Below are 17,940 nucleotides of genomic sequence, written 5' to 3'. Positions count from 1 at the left end.
GGGAAGTAGAGGGTTAAAACTTTAAAATTTAAAAATTTCTTGTTTTTTTTTATTTTTTGTTTGCTGTTTAATGGAATTTTATTTTCAGTATTTTAGAATAATTGGGTACTAAAGCCCTATGTAAATTTTTATGTACAACGGTAAAAAACACGATCAAAAACCACTTCTGACCACTTTTTTCATTTTAATGCAAAAAAAAAATAATGACAAGACAACATATTTTCGATGGATCAACTATGGTCCCCTTGAAACCCGGGGGGATGGCAACCCTATTCCGACCAAAGCAAACTGACAACAGTCGACATTAGCACGGTTGTCAAATGAGAGCCCACAACAAGAGCACTAGATGTCAAATGGTAGCCCATAACCTGGGACGGGACGGCTGGATAGAGTCTTCTTTTTGAATGTTTACGTTTGTATTCTTCTTCTGTTTTTTGCAAGAAAATTCGTGTTCGAATACAAATATCAAGCAATCTGTGATTCAGATAGCTTGACAATTCAAATTTTCTTGATGATGTTTTTCAACTCAGTGCACAAGCATGCGGATGACTTTTTCTTTGGTTGAAATGTTGTTTAGTTTTTCCTCGCAGGTTTTTTTTTAATTTGGCTGTTAAAATTTGCGGTTGGACGTGGGTGGAGAATCCTGAGTTTATGTTCCATCGTTTTACGTTGAATCCGTTCATAAGGAGCTGCCGAATACAAATCACTAGAAATGGTTGGCAAATCAAAGATGACTCGAGGTCACGCTCGAGGTACACGATACGATACGATCACGACGAGTCAAAAAATGTTCACTTCTTCAATTTTTAATGTGTTTTTATATGAAAGATTTTTAATTTTCATTTGGATTTGAAAAATGCAATATGATTTAAATGCGTTTTCTTACTTCAATCTAAAAACAATCCTAAAAAGCCTGCAAGTCATTAAATGGGAGGGGAAGTTTGTTCTTATCTATAAATCTGCTCCTGTCTTTGTCCCGTTATGCAAAGAAAGTTAATAAATCTTTTTAAATCCAGTTCTACGATGTTGTTTCTTTACGCAACATTTTAATTTCACTGGAAGCACAGGTTTAATATTGTTCAATCTAGATGACATTTCTATGTAACGCGGGAAAAAATAACAATAGTTTTAAATGGGCAAAAGAATCGTCAGTTCATGAAATGTATTGTTTTTTAAAATGAAAATGTTGATAAGTCGACATTCGGTGTACGATAGAAATAAATGCCTTTTAATTGAAAATATTGTAATCAATCTATTACACTAAAACCCCTGATTACGCGCAGGCGTTACGCTTTTTGTTTGGTTGATTTCTCGAAAACAGTGTAATGCTTTTACATTCTTTTGAAAGCAATCTGTAGATCTGCACAAGACGTATAAATCGCTTCAAAAAGTTTGCAAAAATATTGCGTCGTTCCAGAGAAATTGACGAAATACAAAGCGTAACGCCTGAGCGTAAACCGGGGTTTTAGTGTAATGCAATTCACAATTATTTGTGAAATTGATTTAAAATTGTTTTATTTTTTTTCAACTCAAATTACAATACTTCTCATTTTCTCCTCATAAGAAAGGACTGGTTTAGGTTGACAGAAGCGGCCATGTTGAAAGTGGTTTAGTTTGACAACAGGTTTTTTTCTCTTTGTTTATCCCATCCCAGCCCATAACAAATCATTGTTTGGGTTTTTGATTTTCAAATTTTCCGCAATTTAAACGATAAATTCCTAAAAAAAACACGTGAATTGTGTTGCTGATGGCAAATTCTATCATATTCTTGTAAATTCCATCCCAATATTGACTGAAAATTCATATCGAAAAAGTGATTTTTCTGTTTAACTTTTTTTGCTTTTTTTTTTCTTTTGGTCGACAAAACAGTGCGCCCGTACACTCAGAATCGGCATTACACATTTTCCAGTTTGCTTTTACACATATGCATGGGACTTTTGAGTTCAACCAGGATAACACACTTCGTGTAACCATAATAATATGTATAATACTGATTGTCAGTGTTTGTTTTCTGAACTTCCAAGATGGCGTCTTCTTCGCTACCCCCTGCCTTGAAACGAGCTGTCAAGTAGGAGCTTTTCTGTCAAGAAGGACCGTGAGGTTAATTTTTCAAAATTGATTAAAAATCCATTTTAAACTCTTTGTGGTCGTACAAAGGGTCATTGTACTCAGAAAAATAAGCTTTATCACTGTAAACAATAATATTAGAAATCTAAGCTTCATTTTAGGACCCAATTTAATATGACTTTAAAAATTAAAGTATTTATGAATTTTGAAATTTTTGAATTCAAGAATTTGACAATTTTAGGATTATTAGTTTAACTTTTTTAAATTACAGATTTTTTAATTATTTAAATTTCACATTTCATTAAGTTTAATTTTTAAACTTAGAAATATGTACTCTCCCTGCAAAGGCTTATGAATAAATCTCAGTTGAAAGGTTTTCCAAGTTTAATATCTCGATTTTTGTTACTTTTTTGAATCATGGAAAAGTTTATTTTTTTCAGGATTTTTGAATTATATCTGGTCTGTATTTTATTTTACTGATCAATTTGTTAATTCTCTGTTTTTTTTTAATTTCAGATTTTTTTCAAACATTTAATATTTGAACTTCGAAATTTTGAGCACAAAGTGAACGTACGTGGCTACCGGTAGGTTAAAAAAATTATGTTTTTTTTTGTTTTGAACGTTTTAATTCTTGAGATTTTAGAATTTTGATTTTTATATTTGATAAATTGAGGATTATATATTTTGACTGAGTAGCCGATCAAACTCAAATATATTTTTAAGGTATAGATTGTTTAGAACGCCTCAATTTATTTTATCTTGAATTTTTTGTTTTTTATTTTTAATATTCTTTGATTTTTAGACTTTTTTCAAATTTTTGAATTATGAAATATTTGAATTATAATTTTGTTGCAATTCCGCTGTGAAACTGACAACTTTTCCTGTCCTTCTGGAGAAACGAAACGGCCTAACTATCCCTACCAAAAATAACTGAATGGAAAATTAATATAATTCAATACCAGGGCTGAAAAGTTGAACTTTTCAACACTAGTTTCGAAAAGTTACATTTTTCAATATTTTTTTTGTTTTGAACGGTGAATTTACTAAACACATGAATGTTTGACATAAAATTCTATTCAAGAAGCGTTTTTAGGAATTGCAAAAAAATTTAAGCAACGCGTTGCAAAACTTGACTTTTCCAGAACTCGTCGTATTTATCCAACTCGGTGAACCTCGTTGGATAAATGTACGACTCGTACTGAAAAAATCTTTTTCAAACTTGTTGCATAAACTACTATTTTGAGTTTTTGAACAGTTAAATAGTAGTTTATGCAACAAGTCGCAAAAAGAGGATTTTTCAGCACGAGTCGTACATTTATCCAACGAGGTTCACCGAGTTGGATAAATACGAAAAGTGCTGAAAAAATCAAGTTTTGCAACGAGTTTCATACAACATTTTTTGCAATTCCAAAAAACACACACTGAGTGAAATTTTAAGTCAAATTTTCATGTATTTTGTCAATAAATCGTTTAAATCAAAAAAATGTTAAAAAGTGTTACTTTTCGAAATAAGTGCTGAAAAGTGTTGCTATTCGATTCTGTTATTTTTGGTACAGAAAAGTAGGCTATTTCGTCGTTCAAGAATGACAGTAAAAGTGAGTAGTTTCACGACGGAATTGCAAAAATTATATTTCTTCTATCCATTTTTTTCTATTGTTTTTTTTTTATATTGTGAGGTTTGAACAATTCATCGCATGTGCTTCTTTTTATTTCTGATTTTTTATTCTTGAATTTTTAAACATTAATTTTTTTTCCTTTGAATTTTTAAATCCATTAATCATGATTTTGATTTTAATGATCATGAAATTTTTGGATTTTTTTTTAATTTCTGAGCTTGAGAAATTGAGAATCTGAAATTTTCAGAAATATATAAAGGTAGAATTTAATAGTTCAAACATTAAACAATTTTTAGGATGTTTGCTTTTTTTATAATTTTAAGATAAAAATTTAAAATCTATGTTTTTAATTTAATTGTTGAATTATTTTTCTATTATCTCCCGTTTTTTGATTTAAGATTTTTAAACTTGTGAAAACAATTAAATTGTTTGATCTATGAATTTTTAAATCCACTAATCTCTAAGACATATTACTTATTCTGATTTTTTTCTAATTTATGAAGATTTACAATAAATAAGGATCGGAATCAAAAGATCGCTGGCAATACCGTTGATTTATTATTTGAAGTAGTCTTGTAATTAATTTGTCTTTTCTTTTTATATGTTTGACCCTGAAGCAGTACAACTTATCCATTTCCTAAAATTCAGTTATACAAATTCAAGCAAATGATGCATAAGTTTTTTTCTCTAATAAGGTTTTTTTTTATATTTATAACAGTCAAAATATGTAAAACAACAGAATCCGTATATTAATCTTTATGGCACAACATTTAAGACAAGAACAAAACTTTTAAACAAAGTGATTAAAATTCAAATCAGGAGCAACGAGAGCTTCACTAACTGCGTGGATTGACCACATACGAACATTCCGTCCCACTTGATCTACTCTCTGACTAAGCTGGCGTCGTTGTTGATCAGTTAAGGTCAAGTCACAACATTTTTAAATTTTCTCTCATTATTCGATACAGGATTGTAAAGGCCAACAAATTATTCAAAATGGCTTCAAAGGCTAAAAAGAAATGAGCCTTAAAATGTCCATCCGTAAAGTACAATTTCTAGAGAACCGCTCCCCTGCGGCTTATCTGTGTGTCGGTCGCGGCATTTGTCGTGTCATCCCCAGACTATGGCACCACGCTCCGGCAGAGGACCATCCGCCGCCTCCTCTGCCGGCCCGGCTCGTCTCAGCGCGGGGACGCATTGTGGACGTGCGTCGTCAGATGCTTGGACAGATAGTCGGCCCGGGCAAAGCACTTGCCGCAAGCCTCGCAGTGATACGGCCGCTCCCCGGTGTGAATGCGCAGATGCCGGGTGAGGTCGGACTTGCCGCCGAACGCCCGACCGCAAAACAGGCACACAAAGGGCCGCTCGCCGGTGTGCTTGCGGACGTGCAGCTTGAGGTTCTCCTTCGAGCGGACACACTTGCCGCAGAAGGGACAAGCGAACCGGCGATCGCGTTGCTTCTCGGCCGCGTCCACACGCAGATAGTTGAGGATCGAGGCTTCCTGCGGGTTCAGGCCGAGCAGCTGATGGTGTGGAATGGACTCCGCGTTGATCAGCGTGTTGAGCGTTGCGCTGAGCGAGTTCGAGGACGTCGACGGAATGCTGCTGCTGGTGCTGCTGGACTCGGCTTCCGCTGCCATACGGTGGACGGATTGGTACTTCTTAAAGTCAAACTCCGACGAACCGCCGGATGACTCCATCATCGAGCTGCTAATCTTACCCTGACCATCTCCGTCCCCGACAAACTCCCGCGTTTCACCCGCGTGCATCGAGTCCACCGTATCGTCCTGCTCGTCGTTATCGCTCAAATTCTCCTCGTCCCGCACCAACCCGCGCAGATCTACGCTGTCACTCTCGTTGGTGCTCGAAACCTGCTCACTCTCGCCGCCCTGGCCGCCGCCCTGCTTGTCCTTCTTCCCGTGCAGTCTCTCCAGCGCGTGGTTCAACCGGTGCTTCTTGAACGACTTCAAGTACCGGAACTGCATCCCGCAAACGTCACACGTAAACAGCTTATCCGCCGGAACCCGACTGCGGCTGGCCTGCTCACGATGCTTGGCCAGCACCGTCCGGTATCTACAGCACGTGTACCGACTCTTCTGGCCGCACAGCCCACACAGATACGGCTTGTCGTCGTGGATCGTCAGATGGGGATGCTGCAGTGCCGCGTGCTGCTCCAGCAGCCAAACCGATGGGAAATTCGCCATGCAAATGTGACACTTGGTAGACTCCCCGGGGGAAGCTCCTTCACCAGCGCCCTTCATGAGCGACGAGTACAGTGACAAATCGGCCGGTTCCTCCACGGCGGCAGGCTTTCGCAGCAGCAACTCCATCCCGTTGTGGAAGCCCTCCTTGGTCAGTCCGTCCCGTACGCGGATCATCGGGTCCAGCTTCGGCAGGGAGGACGGAGAGGGGGATGGGGGCGGTGGCGATGTGATGGTGGACGATTCGGTGCCGGTGTCCGAGAGACGCGACGTTGACGGTTGTTCGGTGTAGTCGGGTTTGGTGCGGTCCTGTGGCTTCGGGGACGGAGACTCCGGGTGGAGATGGATGGGAGTGTCGCGGTCGGATGAGTTGGAAGCGGTGGTGGAGGTTGATGTGCCGAACAACAGGTTGCGGTATCTGTGGGGGAAATGGGAAATTTTATTGTTAAAAATTTACAAGGATTTTGCTGAAATTTGAGAACATTAAACAATTGATTTTTCATTGCAATTTTGTTAATGCCCATGAAACTCTATCCATCAAAGTCAAATTTTACGTTTCGCCTCCCATTGCAGATCATGGGTTTTGTAGGGTTTTCGTCCATCAAAATAATGTTATCAATATAAATATATTGACCGGGTAATAAAAACCCGAAACAAAGTATTCCTTACTGAAGCGTGTACTTGGTTTTTGACAGCGCATGACAAGAGGCGCGTGTTTATGTTTACGCTTTGGACCAAGGGAATGATGGAAAGAGAGGAATCACAAATCCGTATAAATAATTTCAAGATTTTTTAGGTGTAAACCGAAAACGCGATCAAAAATTAAAATGGAAGAAAAAGGCTTTTAACTGCTTATTGAATTGTCGGTGTACAGGACGCCGCACTGTTTAATCATTTTCTGACATACATTCAATTTTGCAGTCCAAACCCAGTCATTGAACTGGAAAAATATTTTTTTTTTCAAATTTTCTTTTCTTGATTTGTGTGCACCTACGTCGAAGACCAAGATTGTTTACTTTTTGCTCTTTGGTCTGACAGTCTTGGTCTGACAGATTTGGTCTGTCAGTTTTATCATGGATTTTGGTCTGGTCTAGGCGAGGGATAGGACACAGCACCTTCCTGCTTTGGACAGTTGAGAGTGAACGTTCGGCGCGGAAGTGTGAGTGTGATTGAATTGTGCTGGAACCGGTTGGCGGAATCCGGAGCAGGACACGACGGAAGCAGACATGAGGTCAGTGGGTGGTTGGAAGGTTAATGATCGGCAGCGATGGTGCTGCGTCCGGAACGTCGTGTCTCAAGGGGTTCCGGTTGCGACTCTACAGGTTCGATTCTCATATGATCCAGCCTTCCATCAGACGGGGAAGTAAAATTTCAGTCCCATCCCAGGTGTAGGAGTTGTTTCCCTGGTACAAACAACACGCCAATCCTGGAGTGAAAGGTTCCTTTTAGTAAAAAGACAGCCACTTTTAACATGTTTGTTATTTTGTGTTCAATTTTAACATCAAAACTTTTCATGATAATTGTGAAATATATCTCATTGAAATTTTGAGCCTTCTGGAGTCCTGTACAGTAGGATGGTCCAAATCCGTACTTCCTCGAAATCAAAGATTGGCCCATCACCAGGCTAAATTACAAATTTGAGCTTATTCTCACCACGGGAACACCTCCACCTAATCGCCTGAAGTTTGTATGGTAAAAATCGTCAAAAAGTGTGGAGAATATTTTTTTTCAAAATGAGTAACTGGACGCTCTATTTCAATTATCTAAATGCTTAAAAAAATATATTTTTTTCGTTCTTATTTTTGTTGTTTCCTGATTTGTACATTCAGAGGGATTATTATTTTTTCCAAATTTTCAGATAGTCAAGTGTGGATCTTAAAGGGTTACATACATGTAAAAATCTCAAAATTTCATATTTCCGATTATTAATTAAATTCTTTCAAAAGATGATTTCCAATCACTCCTGGAAGTTTCAAAAATCATGATGATCATGAATCATGATTCAAATGAAAAACAGAAAAATATGTTTTTCTTTATCTTAAATAAACTTTTCGAAAATTGGCCTACGTCATGCACGCGGGACTAGTTTAGTGAGTCTTCACCACTTCTTAATGTAAATGTTGGGGATGGTCAAACAAAAGAGCTGGGTCGTTCTCGATGAACTCAAACGAAATCAAAAACGTTACTTAATCCACCTTGAGTTGGTTGGTGCCTTCCTCACATTTATGTTGTATTTTTGGTTGTTTTACAAATTAATTGAGAGCAATTCCATGCCAAATAGGGAATCGGTTGTACCCGACCCTCTCCGATTCCAATGAAACTTTGTAGACATGTTATCCTACGCTTATATAAGCCATTTTTGTGTATATGGAGCCAGTTCCACTCGATAATGACATTTGAGAAGGGCGTAAGTGTTTTAAATATTTTTGTAATTTGGAATTTTAAAATTTCTGTATCTCGAAGCCGTTGCATCGTATCAAAAAGTGGTCAAACACAAACTTGTAGGAAATTTGACGGGTTTTCTGAAAAAATACACTGATAGAAAAAAACACTCTACTTTTACGAGATTTTTCGATTTTTAAGTTTAAAAGTCAAATTTGAGGAGGCCCACGATTTTTTTTCGTTCAAAATTTTTGTGAAGATAGCCTAAGATGTTACAAAAAGACTCAACAAAAATGCAGGATGGAGCAACTCACTTAAAAAAATACAAAAATCATTTACTGAAACTGTTTTTTTGAAAAGTGCTCTAAACGTCAAAATTTTTAAAAACCGATAGTGGGAATCGATTCTCCAGACAATTTTACATAAAAGTCTCCATATTGACTACTGTCCTAAGTCCAATCTTTGTGAAGTTACAGCGGTTTTAAAAATAAAAATGTTGAAAAAATATGTTTTTTGATGGTTTTTTGCAATTTCTATATGACAGACTTGATTATTCAGTCTTGAAAATATTTTTACCAGAAAGCTCGTCCAATTTCCCATAAGTTTGTCTTGTTTTAAATATTTTTGTATTTTGTAATTCAAAAATTACTCTATCTCGAAGCCGTTGCATCGTATTAAAAAGTGATCAAAGACAAACTGGTAGGAAATTGGACGAGCTGTCTGAAAAAAATACACTAAAAGAAAAATACACGCCACTTCTATGAGATTTTTCAATATTTCAGTTTAAAAATTAAATTTTAAGGTGATGTCACATTTTTTTTTCGTTCAAATTTTTTGAAGAAGTAGCCTTAGATGTTACAAAAAAAAACTCGCGAAAAATGCAGGTTTTTTGAAGTGGTCTAAACGTCAAAATTTTCTAAAATCGATAGACAGCGGTTTAAGAAATTAAAATGTTGAAGAAATAGCTTTTTGGTGGCTCATCCAATTTCCCATAAGTTTACCTATGACAGTATTTCAGAAGAAACCTGGATAGTAAATGAGCTTACGTAAATATTAAAACGAGTCAAATTAAAAAGTATCCCAGTTATCTCAGATATCGTAGTTTTCTAACTTTCTTTGAATAAACGAGTGCGATTTTTGATCCGGTTTCGTCCAATGTGCATTCGATCTTAAGTCCTATCAAAGTGTATCAAGACATATTGTGGGACATAGGGCGTCCAATTTTCCCGGGTTTTGAATTTCCCGGGAAACGGGAAAAATATTTTTGTAATCCCGGGAATTCCTGGGATCCCGGTTTTTTTAAACAGCCATAAAATCTATATTTTCATTTTGTTTGTTATGTTTTCAACCTTAAAATCATAGAATCAGCTCAATTAAATTAATTGGTGATAATCTACACTTTAATCTAAACATAAACGACAGCTTTTAAATAGCTTAAGGGGTTACATAAATGTAAATCGTCATAAATGTCAGAGGTTGGTATGAGAACACATTTAAACTTTTTTAAATCTATTTTCAATTCATTAAAACATATACTTTCATCTATCTACAAAATAAATTTGGAAACTTTAGGTTGTACCATTGCCGAGATATAACAATTTGAAGAAGGCAGTTTAAAAAATGGGTGCCACGATATCTCAACACTGCTTTGACCAAATAGGCTCATAATTTTGGTGAACACTCGTTAAACTGGTTCCGTGTGCCTGACGAAGGCCGATATTCAAAAAAGTGTATTTTTAAATAAGATATAAATATTTTATGTTTTTCATATAGAAGTTGGAGAGCTTTTGATTATTGCATTTTTCAAATATGCAAAATTCAAAAATCGGGCATCGTCATGCACACGAGAGGTCTTGTGAGTCTTCTCAAAGTTTGACAGTTCGCTTTACGCATGGCAAAATGTTGGGCTTAAATCGTCTCTTACTCAGTTTAATAATTAAATATCTTCATGAAACTTTCAGGAGTGATCATCTTTCAAGTGGATTTAATAAATTTTCTGTAGTAAGTTCTTTTGCATTTTCTACATGTATGTAACCCCTTAAAACAAATTAAAAATATATATTTTTTGTTTTTTTTTATTCTGCTTTGACCAACTGGGGAAAACCGGGACTAAAGTCTGAATAGTTCAATATATTTTTTTCCAATTTTTTAAATTATTAATATTCAAAAATGTAATAACCAGTCTTTTAAAAATATAGAGAGATAAAAAAATATTTAAAGCACTAGGAATTTCGTGAATCTGTAAACACAAATTTAACAATTTTCACTAATAAACCAAATTATTACTGATATATGCCGAATACAAATTTTAATGCTTTTAAATTGTTATCGATTATTATGTATTCAACTATTAAGGTGAAGCCGTTGATCATTTTCGAAGAAAATTGATCATCACTCTAAAATTCTCTGTATTGTATTCAACTTAACGAATTTCTGGACCAAAATGAATCAGCATGTGCCGGTTGTTGCCTTCTTGAAGATACTGAAAGAATTTTTGGTCTAAATCAAATGTGTTTCAAAATTTATAAAATTTTGTGGTACAATCATTGACGTCCTAGTTGGCAATCATTGATTAATGACGATTTGCATAACTTTGGAAGGAATGGGACGATCGTTACCAAAAGTAATCAGCATGTGTAGGGCACTCTTCTAAACAACTTGTAGAAGGAATTTTGCAAAATATTGAAAGCGACGCAAAAAAAAAAAAAATCTGGACTAAAATTAGATTTTTTTAAATTCGGAAATTCCCGGGACAAATCATAAAAAATCCCGGGATTCGGGAATTCCCGGTTTTAGAAAAATCCCGGGATTTCGGTCCCGGGAATTCCCGGGATGGACGCACTAGTGGGACATAACAAAAATTGTTGTGTACTTTTTTTGACATAAAGAGCAGCGAAAATTAATTAATAACACATCCAAAGTTGACCACACAGAAAACAAAAATATTTAGTAGGTAACTGATTTTGTGTCAAAAAATGTGTAATGTTGTGTCAGGAACTGGTAAAATTTATATCATTTTCTGATGAATTTTGAATTTTTACACAATTTTCAGGTAAAATTACTCAATAAAAAGATAATATCGGATAATATTCAATGAAGTAAATTGTCAACCTTCAAAAATTCAATTTTTAAAACTGCGCAGAAACAAAATATTTTCTCCTAAATTTGCTAAGTCACATTAAACTTGTAAAATCATCAAACCCAAGATTTTCAGAAATTTTAAGTGCTTTCATTTTTTAATGTTTTTATGTTTCAATGTTTTAATGACTTTTTAAAGAACAACCTTTTGAAACCCGGCTTTCATCATGTACTTGTTAAATTTTTGGCCTATTTGGTCAACTCAGTGATGAGATGTTTAAGATCAATACGACGAGTGCTGGAAAAAAAAAGTTTTGCTACGAATTGCATGCAATTTTTTGCCTTCCCGGAAAACACATTTGGAACTGTTTTCTATTTCACTAAAACGTTTTTTCCCCCGTTTTGAATGTTACTGTCGTCAAAATAACTGACAAACTCCTAAACAGTATCAAAAAGTATTACTTTTCAGCTACTGTTATTTTTGGCGACGCAAAGTAGGCCGTTTCGTCACCATTGAATCACAACAAAAGAAAGGATGTTAAAACAGAACTGTCAAACAGTAGTTTATGTAAAAAATTGCAAAAAGATTTTCCTTAGCGCGATTCGTACATTAAAGTCTGATCTACAATGACAAATCGCAGAATGTTTCGTCTGTCACTTTTTTTGTCACTGTTAGACAGGGATCGCAGCAACCGATGGTTGATACTTGGCTGACATCTGAATCAACTTGAGGATTGTTTGCGCAAGAGTTCGCTCCCAAACTTCTCGAAGATTTTTTTTTTCAGTTATAGATTTTTTGTGAATCTCATCGCGAGCACCACTAAAATATTTTTTTATAGCATCGCCCATTTACAAAAAATTACAGGTCATTTTTCGACGTGTGACGCTACACCTGCTGCAAGTGTAGTAGTGAAATAGATGTTTGCGAGAGAGGAGAGCAATGTTTCTTTCCGATTTTTGTTTCTCTCGATGATTATCAAAAGATATTCTTCTGATGAGATCGTTGTTTGCAATTAAATATCCCCACACATCTCACCTCAGTGCCTCCTCGGCGAGCGCCGACTGGTGGTGCAGCAGGTTCAGGATGCGCTTCGGGTCGGTGTCGAACAGGCCCAGCCCGAGCGGCGCAAACGGAAACACGAACGGAATCGCCCCGACGGCCGCCCCCGGAAAGCCGATAATTCCGGCCGCTGCCGTTGCTGCCGCCGTCGCTGGGGCCGACTTGATGCCGGCCGCCCGCGAGTAGTTGCCGGTCGCCGCCGTCGCAAACAGGTGGCTTAGGTTCTGGAAGAGGAGGGAGGATTTGTTTTTTTCGTTTAGATTTTTGAGGTTATGTGCGCAAATGGTGGGGGATTTCTCAAGTGTTTTTTTTGTGAAAGAAATTTGGCACGCCGTGCTAAATTAAATAGATAAAGTTTATTTTTTTCTTTTTATTGTGTGTTTTCATTTCATTTTTCTTCTTTTCCATCATCATCGTTCTCTAATAATTATAATATTTTTACAGCGTTTTTACCTCTTCCTCTTCTTTATGTGTTTTTTTTATTTCTTTTCCTTTCCTCTGCGTTTACTTCGTCAAAATTGGATTTTTTTACAACTATGATATGCATTTTAAATTTGTTTGCTCTCCATGTTCTTAAAATTGTATCAAATTCTGCATTTCTCATAACTTGCGTCAAAGTGTGTGTGTACTTGTGTGTATTGGTGTGTGGGGTGTTTTTGTGTTTCTGCTTGTGTTGGTGAATGAATTTTAATTCTTGTTTTTTTGTTGTTGTGGTTTTACATGTCCATTAAGTTGTTTTTTCTCTCTTCTTTTTCGCTAAGTGCTTTATATATTATCGATTTTTCGTAGTTTTTTTTTCTAAATCAAGTAAGGAAATCATCAACTTTCTTTTTCTTAAAGTGTGTAATGTGATTTTTGTATTGTTTTCATACAAGATTTTGGGTCTAAAGGCAGCTAAAAGTTTCTTTTGTGTATGTATGTATGTATGGGTGTGGTTTTTCATATAGCTTCAAAGCAGTGGAAGTCAAATTTTGGTCATTTCTAGTGAGTGTGGGTGTGATTTTTTGTGGTGTGGGGTGTTTATTTAAATGTTTTTATTTGCATTAAATCTTTACTTTCTTACAACCAAAGTCACGAAAACCAAAAAGAAACTATCCAAAGTCAATGGACATGTGTGCTAAGTTCAACCCACAAACCAATTTCTTTGTTGGTTTCAACCACTTTTCTGTCTGTTTTAGCAAACAAATTGAAACTGACGTTACGTCCAGCCCAGCTGCGCGCTCTTTATCATCGTTCTCTTTGTGTTGTGTGAATGTGTGAGTGAGCGCTCAATTCTCTCGTTTTGTTTGCTGCTTGTGTGAGTGAGTGTTTGTGTTGGTTTCTTTCGATTCTTTCTTTCTATTGAGGAGTTTGTTTATCGGGGGGAGGTTGCTAACAAATAACTATTTGTTTGTATTTAGTTGTATGTTTGTAAATAAGTTGAATAACAAAACTTCTGTAAATAAATTCAGTTTTGCTTCGTTTGCTTAACCTGTTCTTACTTTTATTTAGAGAAAACTTCAACATAACATCAATTTCAATTGTTTTCGCGCTTGTGTTGCTTGCATTTCTCCGTTTGTTTTTTTGTTTATATTTTCAGAAATGTTAAACCAAGTAAACAATCGCCGGATTTTGTATGTTTATTTTTCGGTTTCGCTCGCGGATTTGTTGGGTTTATCTCGGTTTGTTTTGAAAAATATATCGTTTGTTTACCTTTTTTTGTTTGCACTTTATCTACATGTTGCCATCAAAATGATGCTTCTTGTGTTTAATATTTCTTATAGCGTTTTTCTTCTTCTTTTATATGATACTAAGTAAAATCGATTCAACGTGTTGCTTGCTCTCGCTCTCTTTTTCTCCGCTCGCGATTTAATTCGGATTAAATATGCTTAATGTAACGAAAAGCGATGCATTCTACACTTGTATGGGTGTGTGTGTGTGTGTGTGTCGGGGTGTTTTTTTCTGGGTGTGTGAGTGTGTTTTGCTTGCGTCACGAGCACATGCAAATATCTTCGACAGCACTGTTTGTACGCTCTCGTGACTCTTTTCTCTCTCGCGCTCTCTTGAAAAAACAAAACGAAGTTTTGACGGAGAAAAACAAACCTTTGCTTGACGATTCTTTTCAATGTAAGTTCACTTCCCTTCTCTACAATTGCTAATAACTAATGTTGTATCATTGTTTTTCTGCTTATCGACTCTTACGGATAAGTTATTTAAACTAAAAGTATTTTGTAGTTTCTCTCATTTTCTTACGATTCTCGCACCGTTTGTTTTGCTTCTTATTTTTGGGATTCTAACTCACTACTTTCTTAATGTTTTTTTTTACTGTTTCCGCTTCCGCTTTACGGAACGAAACAATCGCTAACCCTAAACAGGCAAAAATAAGCATTTTCACTTTCAACTAACGGGTTAAACTTAAGCGCTACTTTCTGTGAAGGTAAAACAAAAATTGAGAGGAAAAGGGAAAAAATCGCAAATCGATTTCCTCGCAAAATCACCTTTGTTAAATTGTTCCACCTTGTGCACACATTCTGCTACGCACACAGGTTTGCTTCCTCTCTCTTCTTCTTGCTTTAATATGTATATTAATAATATATATTCACTATATATGTATAAACGCGCGCGCTTTCTTTTATCTGTATGTGTGTGTGTTTTGGTGAGCGCGTTTCTCTCAACTCTCTCTCTCGCTCGCTTTGCTCGCTCGCGCGCTCTCTTTCCCTTTTTTCGCTCACGCTCGCACGCTCTCGATTAGCTTCCTTTAATGTTTATATCTTTAAATTTTTGGGAACAGGCACTACAGTGTGTGTGTGTTTATTTTTTTCTTCTTTTTTCTCATTTTATTTACTTTTTCTCTTATTTAAATTAATATGTTTCCTTTTTGTTTATTCAATATATGTAATGTTTACCACTTTTTTAATCCTTACCTTTCATCGTTTCACTACTCTTTCCTTCCGTCTCTCGTAAAACACGTGTACCTACTACTTTCATTTCCATCGAATCAGTTCTCTTTCCACCACGGCACCACTTTTTTAAAATGGTGGAAACCATTCTATCTCTCTCGCGACATGGGTGAGTGTTTGTTTGTGTATGTTTGCGTGTGTTGTGTTTGTTTTTGCCCGTTTTGTTTGCGCAACAAATTGCAAATCTTCGTCTAAATAATATTTTCTAGAAAAAAGTGTCAAACTGTCAATTTTGCTAGTTTGAAAACAAAAAGGTTTAAAAATCTTCTAAGAATTTGGGTGAAAAAAATCCGCTTTTGAATTTGTTCAAATAAGTGTGCATGACAAGCGACTTCGCTCTTTTCTCTCTCACCAATACATGATCATTTTTATCGCGTCGTGCTTTCGCTGTGGGTTTAAATATCGAAGACATTAATTTGATTCAAATTTAATAGATCTTAGACAATGGATTTTTGTTATATTTTTTTACGAATTTTAAAATTGATAAAATACATGAACCATTCTGTATTTTATCCTTGAAATCTGGTGAATAAAATCCACTTTTGAATATGTTCAAATTAGTGTGCATGAAGAGCAAGAGAGCTCTACTCTCGGTCACACCAACACATGTTTGTTTTCATCGCGTCGTGATTTCGCGGTGGGCTCAAATATTGACAAAACTAGTGAAGAAAGTCTTCGCTTTTCTCTCGCTCACACCAACACATGCTTATTTTCATCGCGTCGTGTTTTGGTAGAGGGTTTAAAAATTGAAGAAACCATTTTTTTCAATTGATTCAAATAAAAAAAACTCAAACGAAGATTATTTGCTAAAAAATAGTATTTATCTAAAAATGGATTTCAAAATAAGTAATATATATCATCAATTATGTATTTTCGTCGTTTGATTTATTTTCATATTTGTTCAAATTACAAAATTTAATGCGATTTTTTTGCCAAACAAATATTAAAAAAAATACGGATTTAATTTTTTACCGCATGAATAAACATTATTTTTATTTCTGAAATTTCCTCATACCGAAAAAAGGCTGCTTTTGCATTTTAAGCTTTTTTAAAAGGTTTTTTTTTGCAAGTTGTTAGCATTTTCATACAATCTCACATTTTTTACGAAGCGAATTTTGCATGAATTTTAACTTTATTAGATTATTTGTTTGCAAAATACTTGAATTTTCACAAAGTGCCGTATATTCATAAAATCTCACATTTTTTTGAAAATACTTGAATTTTCATAGTTTGCTATATGGGTATCATAGCGAAATTTGGTATGCTTTTTTAACGTTATTAGAGTTTTTTTTTGTAAAGTACCAAAATTTTCACAAAATACCGTTTTTTTAAAGCACTATTTTTAAAATAATTAACAAAAGCGAAATTTCTTATGGATTTGCACTTTATTAGAGTATTTTTTTTGTACAAAATTAAAATTTTTACAAAATTCTTTGTTTTTAAAGTACTGCCATCAGGGGTGATATTGGGTCTGGGGTGAGGGTCACCCCTGATGACGGTACTCATATTGTTATAATCTTCAAACGAAGCGAAATTTCGTAGTAAATTTTTACATTGTTAGAGTTTTTTTGTAAAATACTTAAATATGTACCAAAACCGTATTTTTAAAGTTCTCAAATTATCATAATTTGCAATATAGGTATCAAACAAAGTGATTTTTTAAATGAATGTTTACTTTATTAGAGTTGTTCTGTAAAATACTAAATTTTTCCTAAAATACATTTTTTTCGAAAATACTCGAGTTTTCATAATTTGCTTTAATTTTCACTTTATTAGATTATTTGTTTGCAAAATACGCTAGTTAAAAAATACGGTATTTTAGAAAAAATACGATATTTTGCAAAAATTACAAAAACATTCAAATCAAGAGAAATTGCATACAAAATTTCGCTTCGTTTAAAGCCCTACTTAAAATCATTAAAATTTGAGAACCTTTGAAAAACAAAACGGTATTTTGTAAAAATTAAAAATAAAACATTCAAGTAATGTGACAATTGCTTTTTTCGCTTCATTTGAAACCAATATTAAAAATTATAAATATTTGAAAACTTTCAAAAAATACGGTATTTTGTGAAAATAAGAAAAACATTCAAAAAATGTAAAAATGCATACAAAACTTGACCCATATTGAAATTTATTAAAAAATTAGAACTTTTGAAAAAAAACGGTATTTTGTGAAATCAGAAAAAAACATTCAAATAATTTGAAAATGCATATTCAAAATTATGAAATTTTGAGAACCTTTGAAAAAATACACTATTATGTGAATATTTGATTATTTTACAAAAAAAAAAAACTCCAATAAAGTGAATATGGATATCAAATTTTGCTTCGTTTGATACCCATATTGCAAATTATGAAAATTCAAGTATTTTAGAAAAAGGGTATTTTGTGAAAATTTTATTATTTTACAAAATAAATTTCGCTTCGACTTATCGATTAACAACTTTGCAAGGTAGAATCCGTAAACAAAACAAAACCTATAGAGTTATCTACATGTGCATGTATTGCGTGTACGTACACGATGGATTTTTAGGTTAAAATTTGTGGTCGCCAGCAAAAACAAATGGTAAGCTAGTGTGCGTGAGATCGGGCTT

General features: G+C 34.8%; 1 protein-coding gene across 10 annotated transcripts in view; it reads right to left on the bottom strand.

The window, feature by feature from the left end:
- Window positions 1–3,893: 3,893 nt before the first annotated feature.
- The window catches only part of LOC6042684 (longitudinals lacking protein, isoforms A/B/D/L), a 345,300-nt gene continuing 331,253 nt past the window's right edge, over window positions 3,894–17,940 (bottom strand). For 9 of the 10 annotated variants that reach the window (XM_038260749.1, XM_038260766.1, XM_038260770.1 and 6 more), the window contains exons 8-9: window positions 12,381–12,628; window positions 3,895–6,302 (exon numbers count right to left, since the gene is read on the bottom strand). In XM_038260749.1, coding sequence (XP_038116677.1) covers window positions 4,865–6,302; window positions 12,381–12,628 — 1,686 coding nt within the window. In that variant the 3' untranslated portion in view covers window positions 3,895–4,864. Of the gene's footprint in view, window positions 6,303–12,380; window positions 12,629–17,940 lie in introns of all 10 variants that reach the window. The other variant, XM_038260780.1, reaches the window with a different exon arrangement.

Source organism: Culex quinquefasciatus, chromosome 1, assembly GCF_015732765.1.
Source record: "Culex quinquefasciatus strain JHB chromosome 1, VPISU_Cqui_1.0_pri_paternal, whole genome shotgun sequence".
NCBI classification, from domain to species: domain Eukaryota; kingdom Metazoa; phylum Arthropoda; class Insecta; order Diptera; family Culicidae; genus Culex; species Culex quinquefasciatus.
The sequence above is the reverse complement of the archived record's forward strand: the minus strand, read 5'-3'. Positions and strand labels throughout refer to the sequence as shown.